This window comes from Magnolia sinica, chromosome 9 (genome assembly GCF_029962835.1).
Source record: "Magnolia sinica isolate HGM2019 chromosome 9, MsV1, whole genome shotgun sequence".
Lineage (NCBI taxonomy): Eukaryota > Viridiplantae > Streptophyta > Magnoliopsida > Magnoliales > Magnoliaceae > Magnolia > Magnolia sinica.
The window spans coordinates 85,159,625-85,175,965 of record NC_080581.1 but is presented as its reverse complement, the minus strand read 5'-3'; the positions used below and the strand labels follow the sequence as shown (position 1 = coordinate 85,175,965).

Sequence of the window (16,341 nt, the reverse complement as noted above, 5' to 3'; positions counted from 1 at the left end):
CTAGGCTCAGGTCCAAAAGGCGAGACCCAAATCCAACCCCATTTCTTAATGGATCTAAAAGACGGACCGGTCATCACATATGGACTCAACCCAAACCCCTAAGGCCCTAACAGGTCTGATTTTTAACTAAGTCAAGGTCTAAAAAGCGAGAGCCAAATCCAACCCGATTTCCAAATGGGTCTAAAAGATGGGAGCTGGACCCATTCAAATTGGTTCACGACTTCCATATTCTTCCTTTATTTCTATGTGTGTATAAACTAACCGTTGCCTTCAAGTTGGAATTATAAATGGCCCTTGAAAAGTTTTGAAAGTAACATGCTGACATGGAACCTTTCTAGAAGTTACTTAGATGGGTTAACTACCTAACTTCAACAGGCTTCCAGTCCCCGCACATGGTCCATTCATTTGACTGGACTGAGTAGCCTGAAAACCATCCGGGTTGTTGGTTTCAACAGTCGCCATTTCCATCTACTATTGTCACGAGAGGGAGAGAGAGAGAGAGAAAGAGAGAGAGAGAGAGAGAGAGAGAGAGAGAGAGAGAGAGAGAGAGAGAGAGAGAGAGAGAGAGAGAGAGATGGCGGAGGGTGTCGTGAGCTTCTTGATAAAATACTTGGGGGCTTTGCTGGTGGAGGAAGCGCAACCGTTGAAGGTGGTTGATGGAGAATTCTGCGAAGTTAGAGATGAGTTAGAAAGCATCAGATCCTTCTTACGGGATGCCGATGCAAGACAAGATGCTGATCAAGGCCTCAAGACATGGGTGAAACAAGTAAGAGAAGTCGCATATGACATGGAGGATGTTCTTAACGAATTCATGCTTGGCTTAGCACAAGAGCAGAACGGCTCCCATGGATTCGTCGATTTTTTTCATAGACCCATCAAGTAGTTGAAGGCACGCCATCAGATTGCATCATTTCTATGAGATATCAAAATCAGAATCTATAAGATTATGGAGAGAAAAGATGCTTATGCTCTCAATAACAAGGACGCAACAACAAAATGGGTCTTTCTCGCCGGTCAAAACCGCCGGCAAATATCCAAAAACTGCCGGTAAAGATTTTACCGGCTGTCAGGCAACAGCCAGCAAAGGCTCGGTCGGTAAAGGTTTTACCGACGGCCAGTATATTTTACCGGCGGTTTTAGAGGCCACCAGGAAAATGTAGAAAGCTACGGATAAAATCTGTAGCAATAGATATGCCTTTTGGATTTGATTCGTAGCCATAGAGCAGAAATAATAGTGAATATTATAGGAAATCTGCTATCCAAACTATTGAACCTCTTTTCATTCTACTTCCTGTTGCGTTTATGAATGGTTTGTTTTTTTTTTTTTTTTTTTTTTTAAACGTTGCTAGTGATTTTTCAAGTGTACAAAGGTGGCCATTAATGTGAGAAAGATAATAATATTTGGAAGCATTCGAAAGCTAAAGGTCACCAGATTCACCGGCCAATCCCGTTCTGTCGTCCCAACATGGCATGCACAAGCGTGAGATCCAGACAGTCCTTAAATTCCTCAACTCTTTTCCAAGCAGCCTGAAAAAAAAAAAAAAAAAAAAAAAGATTAACAAAGTAAGGAAAAACAGAATTAGAAAAAGAAGAAGCTGATTAAGAAAAATGTGAAACAAGAAACAATCTGGAGGGGGATGCAACGGTATGGATCAGCTCTACATATGTAAATGCGTGCCAACAAAGAGCTAAAAGAAAAAAGAAGAAACGAAGAAAGAATCTAAATCTGTCTACGAAAACTGCAGTTAATGGGCTAGCTTTACATAGATTCAGATTTAATTTCCCATTGAAAAAATATTGGTATTATAAGCAACTCACTATCATCAATTTATCAATTAAAACCGAAAGATAGCTTCAAATGATCAAACACCAAAACAGTACTTTGATTGCTCTTTATTTCAAAATAACAAGAAGATAACATCTGCAGGGATACAAAATCGAATTAAAGAATATAGAGAAGAAATGATCGAATTCCAAAACAAATTCCCAACGTGCCAAATCACTAGACAACATCAATTCTCCAACCATGCACGAGAACAAAAATCCTCAACAAAGCAGAAAAGCTGTCCAAAAAAAGAAAATCAAGACGATGAAAACAAGATTCAGCAGAACATTCTACTGGGGAAAAAAACTAGTGGACATTCAAAACCATATGAAAATAAATAAATAAATAAATAAATAAATAAAATTACCAGATGAAAAGCCTGGATTACAACACTGGGATGATCTTATTCGAAGAAAGGAGAACTTACCAGTTTTAACTCTGCCAACGATCAAGTAATATCTCCACCTAATGTGATCTTGAATTGTGAATTCTCTCTGTATCGAACTCGAAAGTGGGAAGTTGGTCTTTGTGATTTCAATTTCTATTTTATACTTTGGTGAGAAACTAAAGAAAAAGATTAAAAATGAAAACCCACCAGGGAAGGGAGGTATGCTTTTGGCAGAGAAAGAGATGCAAAAGGTTAGATGGAGAGAGAGAGAGAGAGAGAGAGAGAGAGAGAGAGAGAGAGAGAGAGAGAGAGAGAGAGAATATAGTCTATTAGCAGTGATGGATAGTCTTTCCAGAGAGAGAGAGAGAGAGAGATTATAGTCCATTTGGTGGGGAGGTATGCTTTTAGCAGTGATGAATATAGTCTTTCCAGAGAGAGAGAGAGAGAGAGAGAGAGAGAGAGAGAGTTCCTATATTCGATTGGTTTGAAAGTGAATAGCAGTGATGTCAAGCACCAACATTGAGAGAGAGAGAGAGAGAGAGAGTTCCTATATTCGATTGGTTTGAAAGTGAATAGCAGTGATGTCAAGCACCAACATTACAACTGACATCTGACAATAGCCTAACCAGGAAAAAGAAAAAACGAAATTCAACAAGTGAAGCCAGCCTGACAACTGAAACTCCCCACCAATTGGAATTCTAAAAAAAAAAAAAAAAGTGTTCTTGAAAAGCTTAATGCATGCTGATAGGATTTATCTATTAAGAAGCGATATGCATCCAAATCAATGAAGGTCGATGGATGATCTTTACTCAATCAATGAAAAGATTTCTCAATTAGTACTGTCCGCTCCATTAGGAATGGAATCAGCACAGGATTCCCACTGCAATACAGATTCAGCAGACTGAAATAAAATCTGGGATAGCAGCAGTTCAAACACTACTAGAGCTCATGAAGAATGCAAAAGTTATTTACTACTAGAGCTCATGAAGTTTCAGATCAATCAGAAACTAAACTACTTCTAGTAGAATCCCATGCTTCTTTACACTGTCAACCTAAAAACAAAACATCCCATTTAGTATCATTTTAAGAAGGTTTCTAATACATAGAAGAACAAAAAATCAGTAACGGTGTATTTGGGTGCACTAAATATCATGAAATTTCATAATATTTCATTATTAATCAGTCTAGTTTAGTGCAAAACATCAAGAAATTTCATTATATTTGGTGCAACCAAATGCACCCTATATATAAACAACTTTTTGGAAAATCAAAAAATAGAAACACTGAATATTTCTCTCTTCTAATTCAAATTCCCAACACAAAACCAAATGGTATTCCAGGTTACTTGAATAGCGGCTTCATTCTTACAAGCATCATTTTTTCACTAGGATAGTCAGTTTCAATCCTTAGAACATGTAATCAAAGACAGAAACTTTGTAAAGAATTTAAGCTCTCTAAGAGATTTGAACACAAAGTTATAAAATGAAAAAAAGCAAACCTCCGAGTCATGATTCAATTCACCCCAACAATCATCTGATAAAGCAAGAAATTGTAGATTTGATTAACCATCATTCAATAATGCAAGTAGTTTTTACAAAACAATAGTGCATCCAAACACACCCTAAAACAACTGGAAAACACTTGCGTTCCTCGCAACTCTAAATTTACATGATATGGCTCCCCTGAGTTTCGGAATACCTGCAATTTTTTGTCATTCTTTCATCCTGATGAGTCATATCAGATAAATGGATTGGATTGCATCTAAACACCAAGTGGGCCCAACAGAAAACTAATGGGGGCATCCATGCCAACCACAGGAAACAGTAGTTATTGAAAGCCCACCATTAAAGACTTTCTAAGGCCCACTGTAATGTTTATTTGCCATCCAACTTGTTGTTAGGTCATACAGACTAGGATGAATGGAAAACACAAATATCAGCTTGATCCAAAGCATTTAGCCTGATGAAGGTTTTAATGGTGGGAGTTCGATCACCACTGTTTCTCATTCAACTTGATATTTGAATGTGCCTAATTTTTGGGCTAATTCCCTGAAATGATTTGAAAAAAATGGATGGACAACATGGATGGGTCCACTTATAACTGAATTGATGGGTCCACATATAACAAATACATCATGATGGGTCCACATATAACAAATACATCATGATGGGTCCACATATAACTGAATTGATTAAGTACTTGTAAGTAAAAAAGTTACTTATAACTAATCATAAACAAAACTTACTTATCTGAAATAAGTTACTTATCTACCGCTGTAAAATAGAAAAAGTAACTTGTTTGGCAGTATCCAAACAGGGCCTTAATCATAAATTCATACTTGCCAAAGAAAAAAGTATAATAGATTTGAAGTGTGTAAGAGAAGTTGTATTCATTAAGTATATGCAGATACAACTATCTGCATATCCTATCTTTTATCGAAATTCCTTTCAAGGCAACATAGGTCGTGCTGCTATATGATTCAAAACCATCCAAGATTTTCAAACTTAGTTTCTAGAATCCAAACATATACAACAAACTATCACACTATACACATACATGATCAACCATTATCATAGTAATGAAACACTCTTAAGCATAAGAAAATAAATACATAGCGAAGAAGGGAAAGACTCACCATTTCTACTTTCTTTCAATTTATGTTTGGGAATTTCTAACCTCCAAAGCACCTGAGGATCTTCTTCGGCACATGCCCGGTATCACTCATCTGGTGTTTTTTCAGCAACATGGCCCATCTGCATTGGGTCAAAATAAATGAATGGCCTGGATCTTGTACAAGTGCCCCTCAAGTAAGAAGATTGAAGGCTTGATTAACATACTTAGCTATGAGTGTTTAGCATTGGATCATTCCTCTACATCTAATGAAAAAGCATAACTTTCTTACCTCTTATCTTTTTTAGCTGAGCTTCCACAGAAGCCTTCTTTGTGTTCTCCCACGATCCGATCGCCGACAGCTTCTTCTGGGCCCTGTTTAAAAGAGTTAGCACGTTCAATACCCCGGCATTGAGGAATGATCAAATCACTTCAACTCAATAAACAAAAACACAAACAGGAAAAGCTGGAGAAAAAACTAGAATCTGTAATGAACGTTATAGTAATAACCTGGGACTGACTGTTGCAATTGAATTAGGTTTTATCAACATCATGTAAATGTAATTTTCCAACATTTTCAATTTCATCAGCTTAAGGTTTATAGTAACACACCCACATGAATGGCCTAAAGCTCAAGCCGAATGTGTAGGAAATGTAGATATTTGAGTGGACTGTCGTAGGTCTTAAAAATTATTCAGCTACTCCTCTAAATATAAAACATAAGCAACTTAAGAAATGTGTAATAGGAAATGTCCATTTTGATTTTGAACTCGATGACGCGTGGTGCTGCAGCCTAGGAGTTGGTTCCACAAAAGCCCAGGAGTGGGCCCCACAAGCTGTTTGATCAGAGATTAGGGGGCCCTACAATAACAATCCAATACAGAGTTGAGTAATTGGTCAGGCTTTTTTGTATTAAAAAATCTTATGTGGTCAGACATTTCAAGCAATTGATCAACATTTCAGATAACCAATTTCCACAAAATAAAATAAAATAAAATAAAATCTGACTTGAGGTGCTTCCATGAGGTAATGCTTGGGGAAATCAACTTGGAGCTGGTACGATTCATTGGTGAGAAACAGAGTCTGGTTGAGGAATTTCGTCAAACATGTAGAATAGCATGAAATTCAACCTACACTGCATCTTCCCTTCACAAACCCCCATGCTCCAATTTTTCATTTATGGCATGCACTTACTTTTTGTGCTCAAACACAATAGCGATAGTTCTCTAAAATTTCAACTAACCTGATGATGCATCGGACCCGAAGTTTATTCATCTCTATGAAGTTTTAAAGTACAAATTCCATAACATCATTAACAGTGTTAGCAGCCCTATAGGAAGACAATGGACAGGGTATGGAGCATTTTATCAGCGATCTATAAAAAGATATCATTCATTTATCAAGATATCTACACCATATATCACATAAGAACCTTAGATCTGACAAGAAATCAAGGAAAATCAAAGTAGAAGGGCAGAAAACGCAGACATCGCAGGAAAAAGATCTCAGATCTGAGGAAAACTCACTGACCTGGATGTTTAGATTTCCAAAAGGCATTGTTCTGGAAATTGTGTAAATACATTCTAAGACTAGTGAATCAGATTTCAAGATTGAAGTACAGCCATAGTTGTCTTGTCATCTAGCAACAAAACAAGTCAGTAGACTAAAATGAAACATAAACAAAATGAGTTGGGAGAAGTAAACTAAAATTCCATTCATCATTCGGTCATAGAATTACATGCATATATACTTTTTCCCAAGCAAATTAACCCTGATTTAGTATTAAGCATTCTTCATTCTAATTAGGATCATCCATTTTAACAAAATATTTTTAAAATGACAAATTATCTAAATCCCATCATACTACTCTTACCTAATTCCATCATAATAGTTCATTTAAATGATATCAAAGTCACATGTAAGAAAAATGACATAAAGAGTCCATGATATTTGATTGTTTGAGAGCTATATCAATAGGCTTTCAAAACAGGACCATTTTTTTTGTCATTCAGACATCATCTGGGGCCCACAAAATCGTATGGATGGTTTTTTAGAACACACATGTCTCCCTTTTATAAACATTTTAAAAATGACCTTTGGGGACGATTTGCAATCCCTGGATTTTGTAAGCCGTTAAATACGTGAATTTATAAATCAGGATTTGAACACCCCAAAATCCAGGTTGCCAGACATGAGAATAGGCCCTGCAACTGTGCTGAAATCCCAGTTACTAAATTGACAAACAACCCTACGCATCTGATCAGGACAGAAACACAAAACAGAGTCCCATCCATCTATAAAACGGACATATTATTAAAACTCTAAAACAGAGTCCTATCCATCTATATTTTGTTATTTAGCGGTTCTCCTCATGTGGCTAACCTATTATAACGATTTCACATTCACTTAATAGGTTGGAAGTACTTATCCATTGGGTAGACCATACATTGTAGGCTGAACAATTAGACTTAAAACCTCCTCTAAATAAGAAGGTCTCAAGTCCAACTCCAACTGCTCGGACTCTTTAATTACTTTCAAAAGGGCACACAGCTTAAAAATTACAAAGCATTATTTGCCTGATTTATTAGTTCCATTCAATCAGTATTATTCACCTTTCTTAAGTCCTTTTTCAAGTAATCCACATATAAAGCAATCTGATATATGGATCAGTGAGGATTATCAATTTCTATGTTCTAAATTGTCTTTGAAAGTTTTTATTATCTATATTTTATTGATAAAGACATATTTAAGTCAATTTTTTTAATTGAAAAAGACATTTAATTTCAAAACATATATAGTTTTAAACCTTTTTTAATTACACAGGTTCCTTTCAAAATGGAGTTCTGTTAATCTAGCAAATTTTCTTATTTTTGTAAAAGGTAGGGTACACCCCTAAGAAATTTTATTAAGACAGAAAAGAATGCTTTACATCCGTTGAAGGAAAAAAAAAAAACTGGGTCACACCCATCACATATCACCTAGCCACAAAATATATACAAAGGCAGCTTACATATATTAATTGCATGCATGGCTACTTGCCTCCCCAGCCATACAACCATGCTGAACCAACCACAAAAATCCGCAAGCTATGAAAATATTTAAACACCCCAAGACCCAGAGAAAGAACACATCCAGCACAGAATCCCTAAAAACATCATATGATCCTTAAGCAAGCCAACCAGGACACTTGAAGAGAAAGCTAAGACCTACGAAACAACCGATTAGAAATAAGAAACATAGGCGATCACAGATACCCACCGACACCCAAGTAGAACCCAGCCAATAAAACAAAAACTTCAGCCAATCTAGGCCTTTCCAGCATCCTTATCATTCATGCACCTGGCCGAAAGCTTCATGCTGCAACTATAACAAGGTCATTGCTTTGAATGCAGGGAAAACTTACTACAGTGAAGGCAGGAGAGCAACAACAACAGAGAGAGCTGCCGAAGGAGCTGGGGACTGGCATTCTCAACATGTCACAGCATTTCCCAAAATACTTCTACCAAATTATCTATATCAGAAGAATAATGCAATAGAGAACTAAAAGATTTTCCTTTTTCTATTGATAACTAAAAATTGCATTTTCACTCACCAGATTTTGTTTCCGCTAGTGTACATTTCAATTAAATACAAGAAACATGAAACCAGGAGATCACCCTCATGAGTCGATGCCAAGCTATCATAAGTAATGATGACTTCATATGTTAGAATAGCTGGGTCTTACTTCAATCAATATGTTGTGCTTCTCCGCTACCATATAACAAGACAGAAAAATCAAGTGATGAAATTGCAAGATCTGGAGAAATCGGAAGAGTTCGATTCGTTCTACCTTAGATAATGAGACACGAGATTCACGAATCCAGATTTCTCATTTTCACTGAAAAAAAAAAAAATCAAATCTTGTTGAGCCATTTCATCAAATAGTTAGCATTCATGAAATCCGAAAGAGTGACAGAAAGAGACAGAGAGGAAGAGATCAAACCTGCAGAGAGGAGCTTTAAATTCCTTCGATTTTAAGAAATGCCACAAAATTTTGAAAATGGGCTTTCGAATGGTGCATGGTTCCTTCGAGCGGCTGCTGCAATGGAGATCCGAGCAACAAGATGACGTAAGGGAGATAGAAGAGATGGTGGAGATGCGTTGGACAGAGAGAGAGGGAGGTGAATGAGAGAGATGGAGCAGGTGAGAGAGAGGAGAGAGGAGAGAGGAGAGGGAAATGGAGATCGAGAGAGAGGATGAGGGAAAGAGGAGAATATGGAGCGGAGATCGGAAAAGAGAAAGAGAGGGAAAGAGGAGAATCAGGAGAGAGGGAGAGACGAGAATGGGGGCGGAAACAGAGAGAGAGAGAGAGAGAGAGAGAGAGAGAGAGAGAGAGAGAGAGAGAGAGAGAGCAAATGAAGGGCCAATTAGGGTTATTGATATGTTTGGCACCCTTTGCCGACAGTGCGCGTTCGGCGCCCAAAAAAAAGGGTTGGTAATGCCGCACTTTGTTGTAGTGGGAGCAAATTTCAAGCTCCAACAACATGAGTAATCAATGGTATGATCCTCGACTCGATGCTCTTTTCATTGAGGAAGCTGATCTTGTGGGCATCGACCTTCCAAGGAGCAAATTGATTGGATGGCTAGTCAATGGAGATTCGAGACTCTTGAGGATTTCGGTGGTTGGGATGGGTGGCCTTGGCAAGACTACTCTAGTAAAGAAAGTCTATGATAACCAACAGGTAAAGAAATGTTTTGAAACATATGCTTGGATCACTGTCTCGCAATCGTTCAAAGTGGAGGAACTTCTTCGAAGCATGATAAAGCAATTCTTCGAGGAGAAGAAAGATCCATCTCCCCAAGGATTAGACGCGATGACACAAGTCGAGCTCATCCAAGTGCTACGGAGCTACTTGCAGAATAAAAGGTATGTACTTGTTCTTGATGATGTATGGAGCACACGTGTATGGAATTTCATAAGAAATGTATTGCCTGCTAGCAATTATAATAGTAGGGTAATGATCACCACACGCAAAGATGATGTCGCATCATCTTCTTGCGTTGGAATCTCTGATCACATCTACAATCTTCAACCTCTGCCTCCAAGAGAGACTTGGTCTCTGTTTTGCAAGAAGGCATTCCATTCGAACTAAGAGAATTGTTGCCCTCCTGGATTGAAGAAGCTTTCTCAAAGCTTTGTAGATAAATGCCGAGGATTACCGCTTGCGATTGTCGCATTGGGTAGTCTTCTATCAATCAAGGACAAGACATATGTTGAGTGGGAGATGATTCACTGAAGCCTTGGATTGGAGTTTGAAAGCGATGACAATCTTAGAAGCATGATGAAAATATTATTCCTCAGTTTCAATGACTTGCCTTACTACCTGAAATCATGCTTCTTGTATTTGAGCATTTTCCCCTAAGACTATGCGATTAAGCGTATGAAACTAATTCGGCTATGGATAGCCGAAGGTTTTGTAGAAAGAAATGAAGGCAGGTCAATGCAAGAGGTTGCTGAAGGTTACCTCAATGCACTCATCGCTAGAAATCTCGTTCAAGTAGCAGAAAGGAAATCATATGGGAAATTGATCACTTGTCACATCCATGATCTCGTGCCGGAGATCATTATTTCAAAGTCCAGGGAAGAGCATTTCTTTGCATCTTCTGTTGAACAGAACAAGATACTTGTAATAGAATCCGGCGTCTGTCTATTTACAACAATGGTGAGAAATTTCCAAAATTAGAAAGTTTCTGCCATCTTCGCTCTTTTTTCATTTTGGGGGTGGATGGACTATCTATTGCTTCTGCAATCACATGTTTTTCCAGCTTAAGGTTGTTTAAGGTGGTGGATCTTGAAAATGTTTCCATGGATAGCTTTCCTGATTCTTTGACTAGTCTGTACCACTTAAGATATTTGAGCTTGGAGAATACAAAGATGAAGAAGCTTCCTAACTCATTGGGAAAGCTTAAAAACTTAGAAACATTGAATCTTAAGGGCACCTTTGTATGTGAATTGCCAATTGAGATTCTCAAGCTCCAAAACCTTCGCCACCTTCTCATTTATCGGTATGCTAGAAAGGGGGTCTACTTGCCATTTAATGCTGTGGATGGAATTAAGGTTCCTACTGGAATGGGGAGTATGAGATCACTACAGAAGTTGGCGTACATAGAGGCGGAGAGCAGCGTGGTTAGAGAGTTGGGGAATCTCATCGAACTGAGGAAGTTCGGCGTTATCAAATTAAGAACAGAAGATGGGGATGATTTGTGCACTTCCGTCGAGAAAATGAACCACCTTCAAGCCTTTTCTGCGAGATTGATGGATGCGGAGGAGCTTCTTGACTTGCATTCTCTGTCATATCCTCCACCTACTCTTCAAAGGTTGTGCTTGAGTGGGCGTTTGCTCAAGTTACCTCAATGGATTGCCTCACTTGATAACCTAGTCTCTGTTCGTTTGAGATGGTCTAGATTGAGGGATGACCCTCTCAAAGCCCTTCAATCACTGCCGAATTTGGTAGAACTCTTTCTTGAGCGAGCCTACAACGGAGAAGAGTTATGTTGCGAGGCGGGAGGATATCCAAGACTCAAGGATTTAAGCCTTCTTGATTTGAAGGAATTGAAGAAGGTGAGAATAGAGAATGGAGCAATGTATTGCCTTGAAAAGCTAAGGATGGTTGTGAAGAGTTAGGAGAGGTGCCTTTGGGGCTTGAAAATCTCACTAACCTCAAAATGTTCTATCTGGTGGATTCGCCATTTGCTTTTCTGAGGGGGCTAACGAAGGATGGGTTTAATGAATTAGTCAATTCCATTCAGCACATTCCACTCGTAAGATATATAGATACTAAAAAAACAGGAGTTATAGGGACTTTTCATGACTCTGAGAGAACCTTCAGTTGATAATTTTGTTCTCTGTTTTTTTTTTTTTTTTTTTTTTTCATGTATTTTTTAGCATTTTTATTGTTGTATAAAGGATGGTCCCTCAGGAAGAGGACCCAGCTGGTCTGGATGGTGGCCGAGGCCTATGTAGGTCAGGAGGTTATTTGTGGCAGAAAATTAAGGGCTGTTGCAACTGAATCAGTGGCATGTATTAACACAAATGGACTGCCTCCTTGCCAGTTTTTTTTTTTTTCCTGTTTGTATAATAGTTTATACGATGGACAGATGAGGCCTGTCGCATTTCGTGGAGCTTATCTAAATGAGATTTATATCTTTCTCAATTTGCAAAGTTATAAGTGGTGTGCTCCTACTCTTCTAAAAAGCAAAGTCCCAGTTACAAGTGGTGTGCTCCCACTTTTCTGAAAAGTGGTAGGAAGCTGTTTAATATATAACACTATGGAGTAAGCTTATTTCATGACAACAATGTATCACGGCTCTTTTTTGGCATACCTTATCATGAAAGTCAGATGACCTGAAAGCCAGTTAAATGCAGCCATTATTTAAGCTGCCATGTGACTTTGGAGGCTTGTGGGTGATAGCCAGTCAAATACAGCCATTATGTGAGCTGCCATATGAATTTGGAGGCTTATGGGTGGCGGTGGCCTGGTGAAAAGGCAAACTACCTTGGTGACAGGTGTATCCTCTTACCATTCTTTATTGTATGGCCCACATGAACAGTGGATTAGACTATCTTTGATCTCATGTCCTAACCCTGATGACTGCATTTGATGGACAAATATATGTTATATCCACACCGTGCATCCATTTTATGAGATTATTTTACGGCATGAGCCTAAAAATGAGGCAGATCCACTGCTGAAGTAGACCACACCACAAAAAGAAATAAGACTTGAATGCCTACTATTGAAAACTTCTTTGTATCCATGGAAGCTTTGGATCAAGATGATATTTGTGTTTTCTCTTTGTCCAGGTCTTTGTGACCTTACAAACATGAATTATCGTGCAAATTAAATGGATGGTGTGGATATAAAACACACATCATGGTGGACCTACCAAAATTGGTAACATCCACACACCACCAAGGGCCTGCATCTGCGTGAGGCAGATCCAATACTCAATTAAACACAAAAAATTAATGACAGAAGTTACTAAATGCCTACCCTTGAAAAACTTTTCAGGTATTATAGAAGTTTTGGATCAAGCTTTAGATCTACCTCATGTTTGGGCTCATGTCATCAAAATGACTTGGCAAAATGGATGGACAGTATATATATAACACATTCATCATGGTGGGCCCCACAAAGTCTGCCATGGATAATGAAGTAGCCACTCACCATGTATTGTCAACAAGTGCCAAAGATGTCTTCTCCCAAGGATTTGATGTGATTCCATTAAAATAGAATACAGATCCTGTATTGGTGTAGGATACAAACGGACTGCCAATCATACCATATCCGTTGGATCGGGGTTATGGACGTCAGCAGCCTCTAGCTGTAACTATGTGAGGCCAATCGTGATATTCATGTGAAATCCACTCCGTTCATCAGTTTCACTAGATCATGTTAGTACATGAATCTCAAAGTGAAGGAGATCCAGAGCTCTAAGTGGGGGCAGGCCTCACTAAACAGCGGAGATTTAAAGCCTACCATTACAACCTTTGTGGTGTGAGTTCATCCCCGTGGAAATAAACCTTATGAACGGTTTAGATGGCATATAAACATCAGGGTGGGCCCACAAAGGTTTTGACGTTGGGTGTTTCTGTCCATAATATTCGTGTTGGGGAAGCAGGCATGTACGTCGGGGAAGTGGGAACATTAGCCTTTATTGAAGGCGTGCATGTTTAGGGAAGCACTAGCAATGAAAAAAAATAATAATAATAATAACAAAAAGCTAGAATACGTGCATTAAGGTGGGGTTTTATTACAGGGCCCACCTTGATGCATGTATGTTATATCCATACCCTAAAATGAAGCAAATCCAAATCTATCTCAGGTGGGCCGTACCAGGTGATGAATGATTAACAACTTATAATGGACTACTTCAGTTTTCTATCAAGCTGATTTATTATTATTATTATTTTTTTTCTTTTAAGTTAGATTTTTGTGACCTTATTAATAAGTTGGATGGCAAATATACATCATAGAAACATTATGGTGGGCTGTAGGAAGTTTTTAATGGTGGAACATTACATCACCACCTTTTTCTTTAGTATGGTCCACCCATCATAGAAACATTACAGTGGGCCATAGAAGTTTTCAATGATGGAATGTTACATCACCACTTTTTTCTTTACTATGGTCCACCTAAGGGTTGGATATGCCTCATTTTTGGGCTCGAGCCTTAAAATAATGTGGAAAAACTGATGATCAGGGTTTACATAGAATACATATATTAAAGTGGGCCCTACCGTAAGGTGGCACCATCTTGTGTGGACGCAGATTTCCTGCTAAAGCCTTTCAGGAAGTTGGGTGCCGATGGTGATGTTTGTGAAAAATCCATTCCGTTAATCCATTTTGCACGCTAATTTAGGACTTGTGACCGAAAATGAGCTGGATACAAGGCACAAGTGGGCCATACAAGAGGAAAATGGGGATTGAACAACCATCGTTGCAACATTCATGCAGCCACAAAAGTCTTTTATCATGATAACCTTTTTGTGTTTTCAGTTCATCCCATTAGAAATGACCGTACAAACGGTTTGGATGGCATATAAGCGTATAGGTGGAGCCTAAGAAGGTTTCAGCCGTAGGAATTGCTTTCCCTAGTTTTTCATCTGGTATGCCCACTTGAATTTTGGATCTGGCCTAAATAAGCACTCAAAATGGATGAATAAGGTGGATTTCTCACTAACATCATAGAGCACCACCTAAGTTCCACAAAGGAACTTATACCTGCAAAAGGCTTTAACAGGAAATCCACATCCGTCTTATGCCAAATGCCTACCGTTGAAACTTCCCTGAGTCGACAGTGATGTTTGCATGACATCTATACTGTTCATAAGGTCATTGGGATGAATAGAAAACACAAATATTAGAATGATTCAAAACTTATGTGTCCCAACGAATATTTCAACTGTGTACGTTCAATTCCCACGTTTTCATTCAAATGAGTATTGAATCCAGTTCATTTTTGGCATCATGTCATAAAATGAACTCAGAAAACGGATGAAGGGGGTGGATTTCTTACAAACATCACAGTGGACCCCATTTGGTTCCCAGCGTAGAAACTTCAAAAAGGCTTTGGCATGAAATCCGCGTCCGCACGTTCCCAAGATCTAAACCGAACGTGGATTGCCTTCTCAGTAATTCCCGTGGAGAGAAACCGCGATGATTGAACATCCACCATTGAAACATTCATGGGGCCACAGAAATTTTAGATTAGGCTAACCTTTTTCTGTTTTCAGTTCGTCCCACCAGGAATAATGTTATAAGCAGTATGGATGAATGTACGGCTTCCGCTGTATTGCAAGATGAATATACGGCTTCGGAGAACTTGGCTGAAGTTTTCTAATTCATTCATTATTTTAAATATTAGGACCCACATGCTGAGTGGACCAAATTTATTTTTGGAAAACTTATAAAAGGTTGGATGAATCCTATAAATGGACTGGATGCACGTGTGTGCCATTCTATTGTCACTTATGTTCCCTTTACATTAGCCTTTATTGCATGTCGTGTGTGTTCAGGGAAGCACAAACAATAAAGAGAAAAGAGAGAAAAATAACAAAAGAACATAATACATGCACGAATTAGTGCGGCTTTATTATAGGGCCAACTTGATGGGAAAAAGGATTGACTACTCCCCAGCTGCCACTAGCCAATGACTAGTGGTTGGTGCTTTGTGGACCCCAACATGATGTATGTGTCTCATCCATGCCGTCCATCCATTTTTTCAGATAATTTTATGATATGAACCCAAAATTGAGGTAGATCAAAATCTCAAGTGGGCCACACAGGCTTTATTCAACTCTCACAATTAAAACCTTCTTGGGGCTACAAAATTTTTGGATCAAGCTGATATTTATTTTTTTACTTCATCCAGGTCTGTATGACCTAATCTATAGGTTGGATGTCAAATAAACATTATAGTGGGCCCTAAGAGGTTTTTAATGGTAGACATTCAATCATTATGTTTTCCCATGGTGTGATTCACCTGAGATTTTGATCTACCTCATTTATGGGATAAGTCATTAAAATGATGTTTAAAAAAGGATGAACGGTATGGATAAAACACAGATCATGGTGGGTCCACAGAGCACCAACCACTAGCCACAGCATCGCTAGCCAAACCGCATCCACCTTGATGCATATATGCTATATCTATGCCCCTAAAATGAAGTAGATCCAAATCTCAAGTGACCCTACCATAAGAAAAATGGGTGATTGACCATTAATAACTTCACCGTCTTCCTTAAGAAATAATTACATCATCTTACTCTGTTCATGGGGAAAATAATTACTTTGATCATGGGGCTCTCTGTGCCTCGAATCTAACTCTACGTATCTCCGACCCACAAGGGATTAAAAAAAGAAGAAGAAATTACAGCTATTTAAATAAAGAACACAAACTAATATGCGGTTTTAGACTTAGACTCCAACTCAAACACTCCAAAAAGGTAACTTACAATAAATGGTAAACTCTATTA

At 38.4% G+C, this 16,341-nt stretch overlaps 4 protein-coding genes across 9 annotated transcripts in view; 2 read left to right on the top strand and 2 right to left on the bottom strand.

The window, feature by feature from the left end:
• Positions 1–16,341, bottom strand: part of LOC131255917 (disease resistance protein RPM1-like) — a 96,530-nt gene that overhangs the window by 54,595 nt on the left and 25,594 nt on the right. The gene's annotated exons all lie outside the window — the stretch shown is intronic.
• LOC131255920 (uncharacterized) lies at positions 1,219–9,315 on the bottom strand. Of its 6 annotated transcripts, none has more exons than XM_058256866.1 (5): positions 8,806–9,315; positions 8,480–8,700; positions 5,116–5,198; positions 4,890–4,966; positions 2,749–3,746 (listed from the first exon to the last, which is right to left on the bottom strand). In XM_058256866.1, the coding sequence occupies exons 2-5, from the start codon at positions 8,522–8,524 to the stop codon at positions 3,613–3,615; spliced, it is 339 nt and encodes a 112-aa protein (XP_058112849.1). In that variant the 5' UTR covers positions 8,525–8,700; positions 8,806–9,315; the 3' UTR covers positions 2,749–3,612. The 6 variants fall into 6 exon arrangements, with proteins under 6 accessions (XP_058112855.1, XP_058112849.1, XP_058112852.1 ...); XM_058256869.1 differs by lacking the exon at positions 8,806–9,315 and adding an exon at positions 6,354–6,462 and having other exon boundaries at positions 7,834–8,787; XM_058256871.1 differs by lacking the exon at positions 8,806–9,315 and having other exon boundaries at positions 2,749–3,265; positions 3,712–3,746; positions 8,480–8,787.
• Positions 9,347–9,955, top strand: LOC131255299 (disease resistance protein RPM1-like). Its single transcript, XM_058255996.1, has one exon. It carries the CDS (start codon positions 9,347–9,349, stop codon positions 9,953–9,955), a length of 609 nt encoding a protein of 202 aa, XP_058111979.1.
• On the top strand, positions 10,304–11,487 carry LOC131255298 (disease resistance protein RPM1-like). Its single transcript, XM_058255995.1, has 2 exons — positions 10,304–10,525; positions 10,645–11,487. The coding sequence occupies exons 1-2, from the start codon at positions 10,304–10,306 to the stop codon at positions 11,485–11,487; spliced, it is 1,065 nt and encodes a 354-aa protein (XP_058111978.1).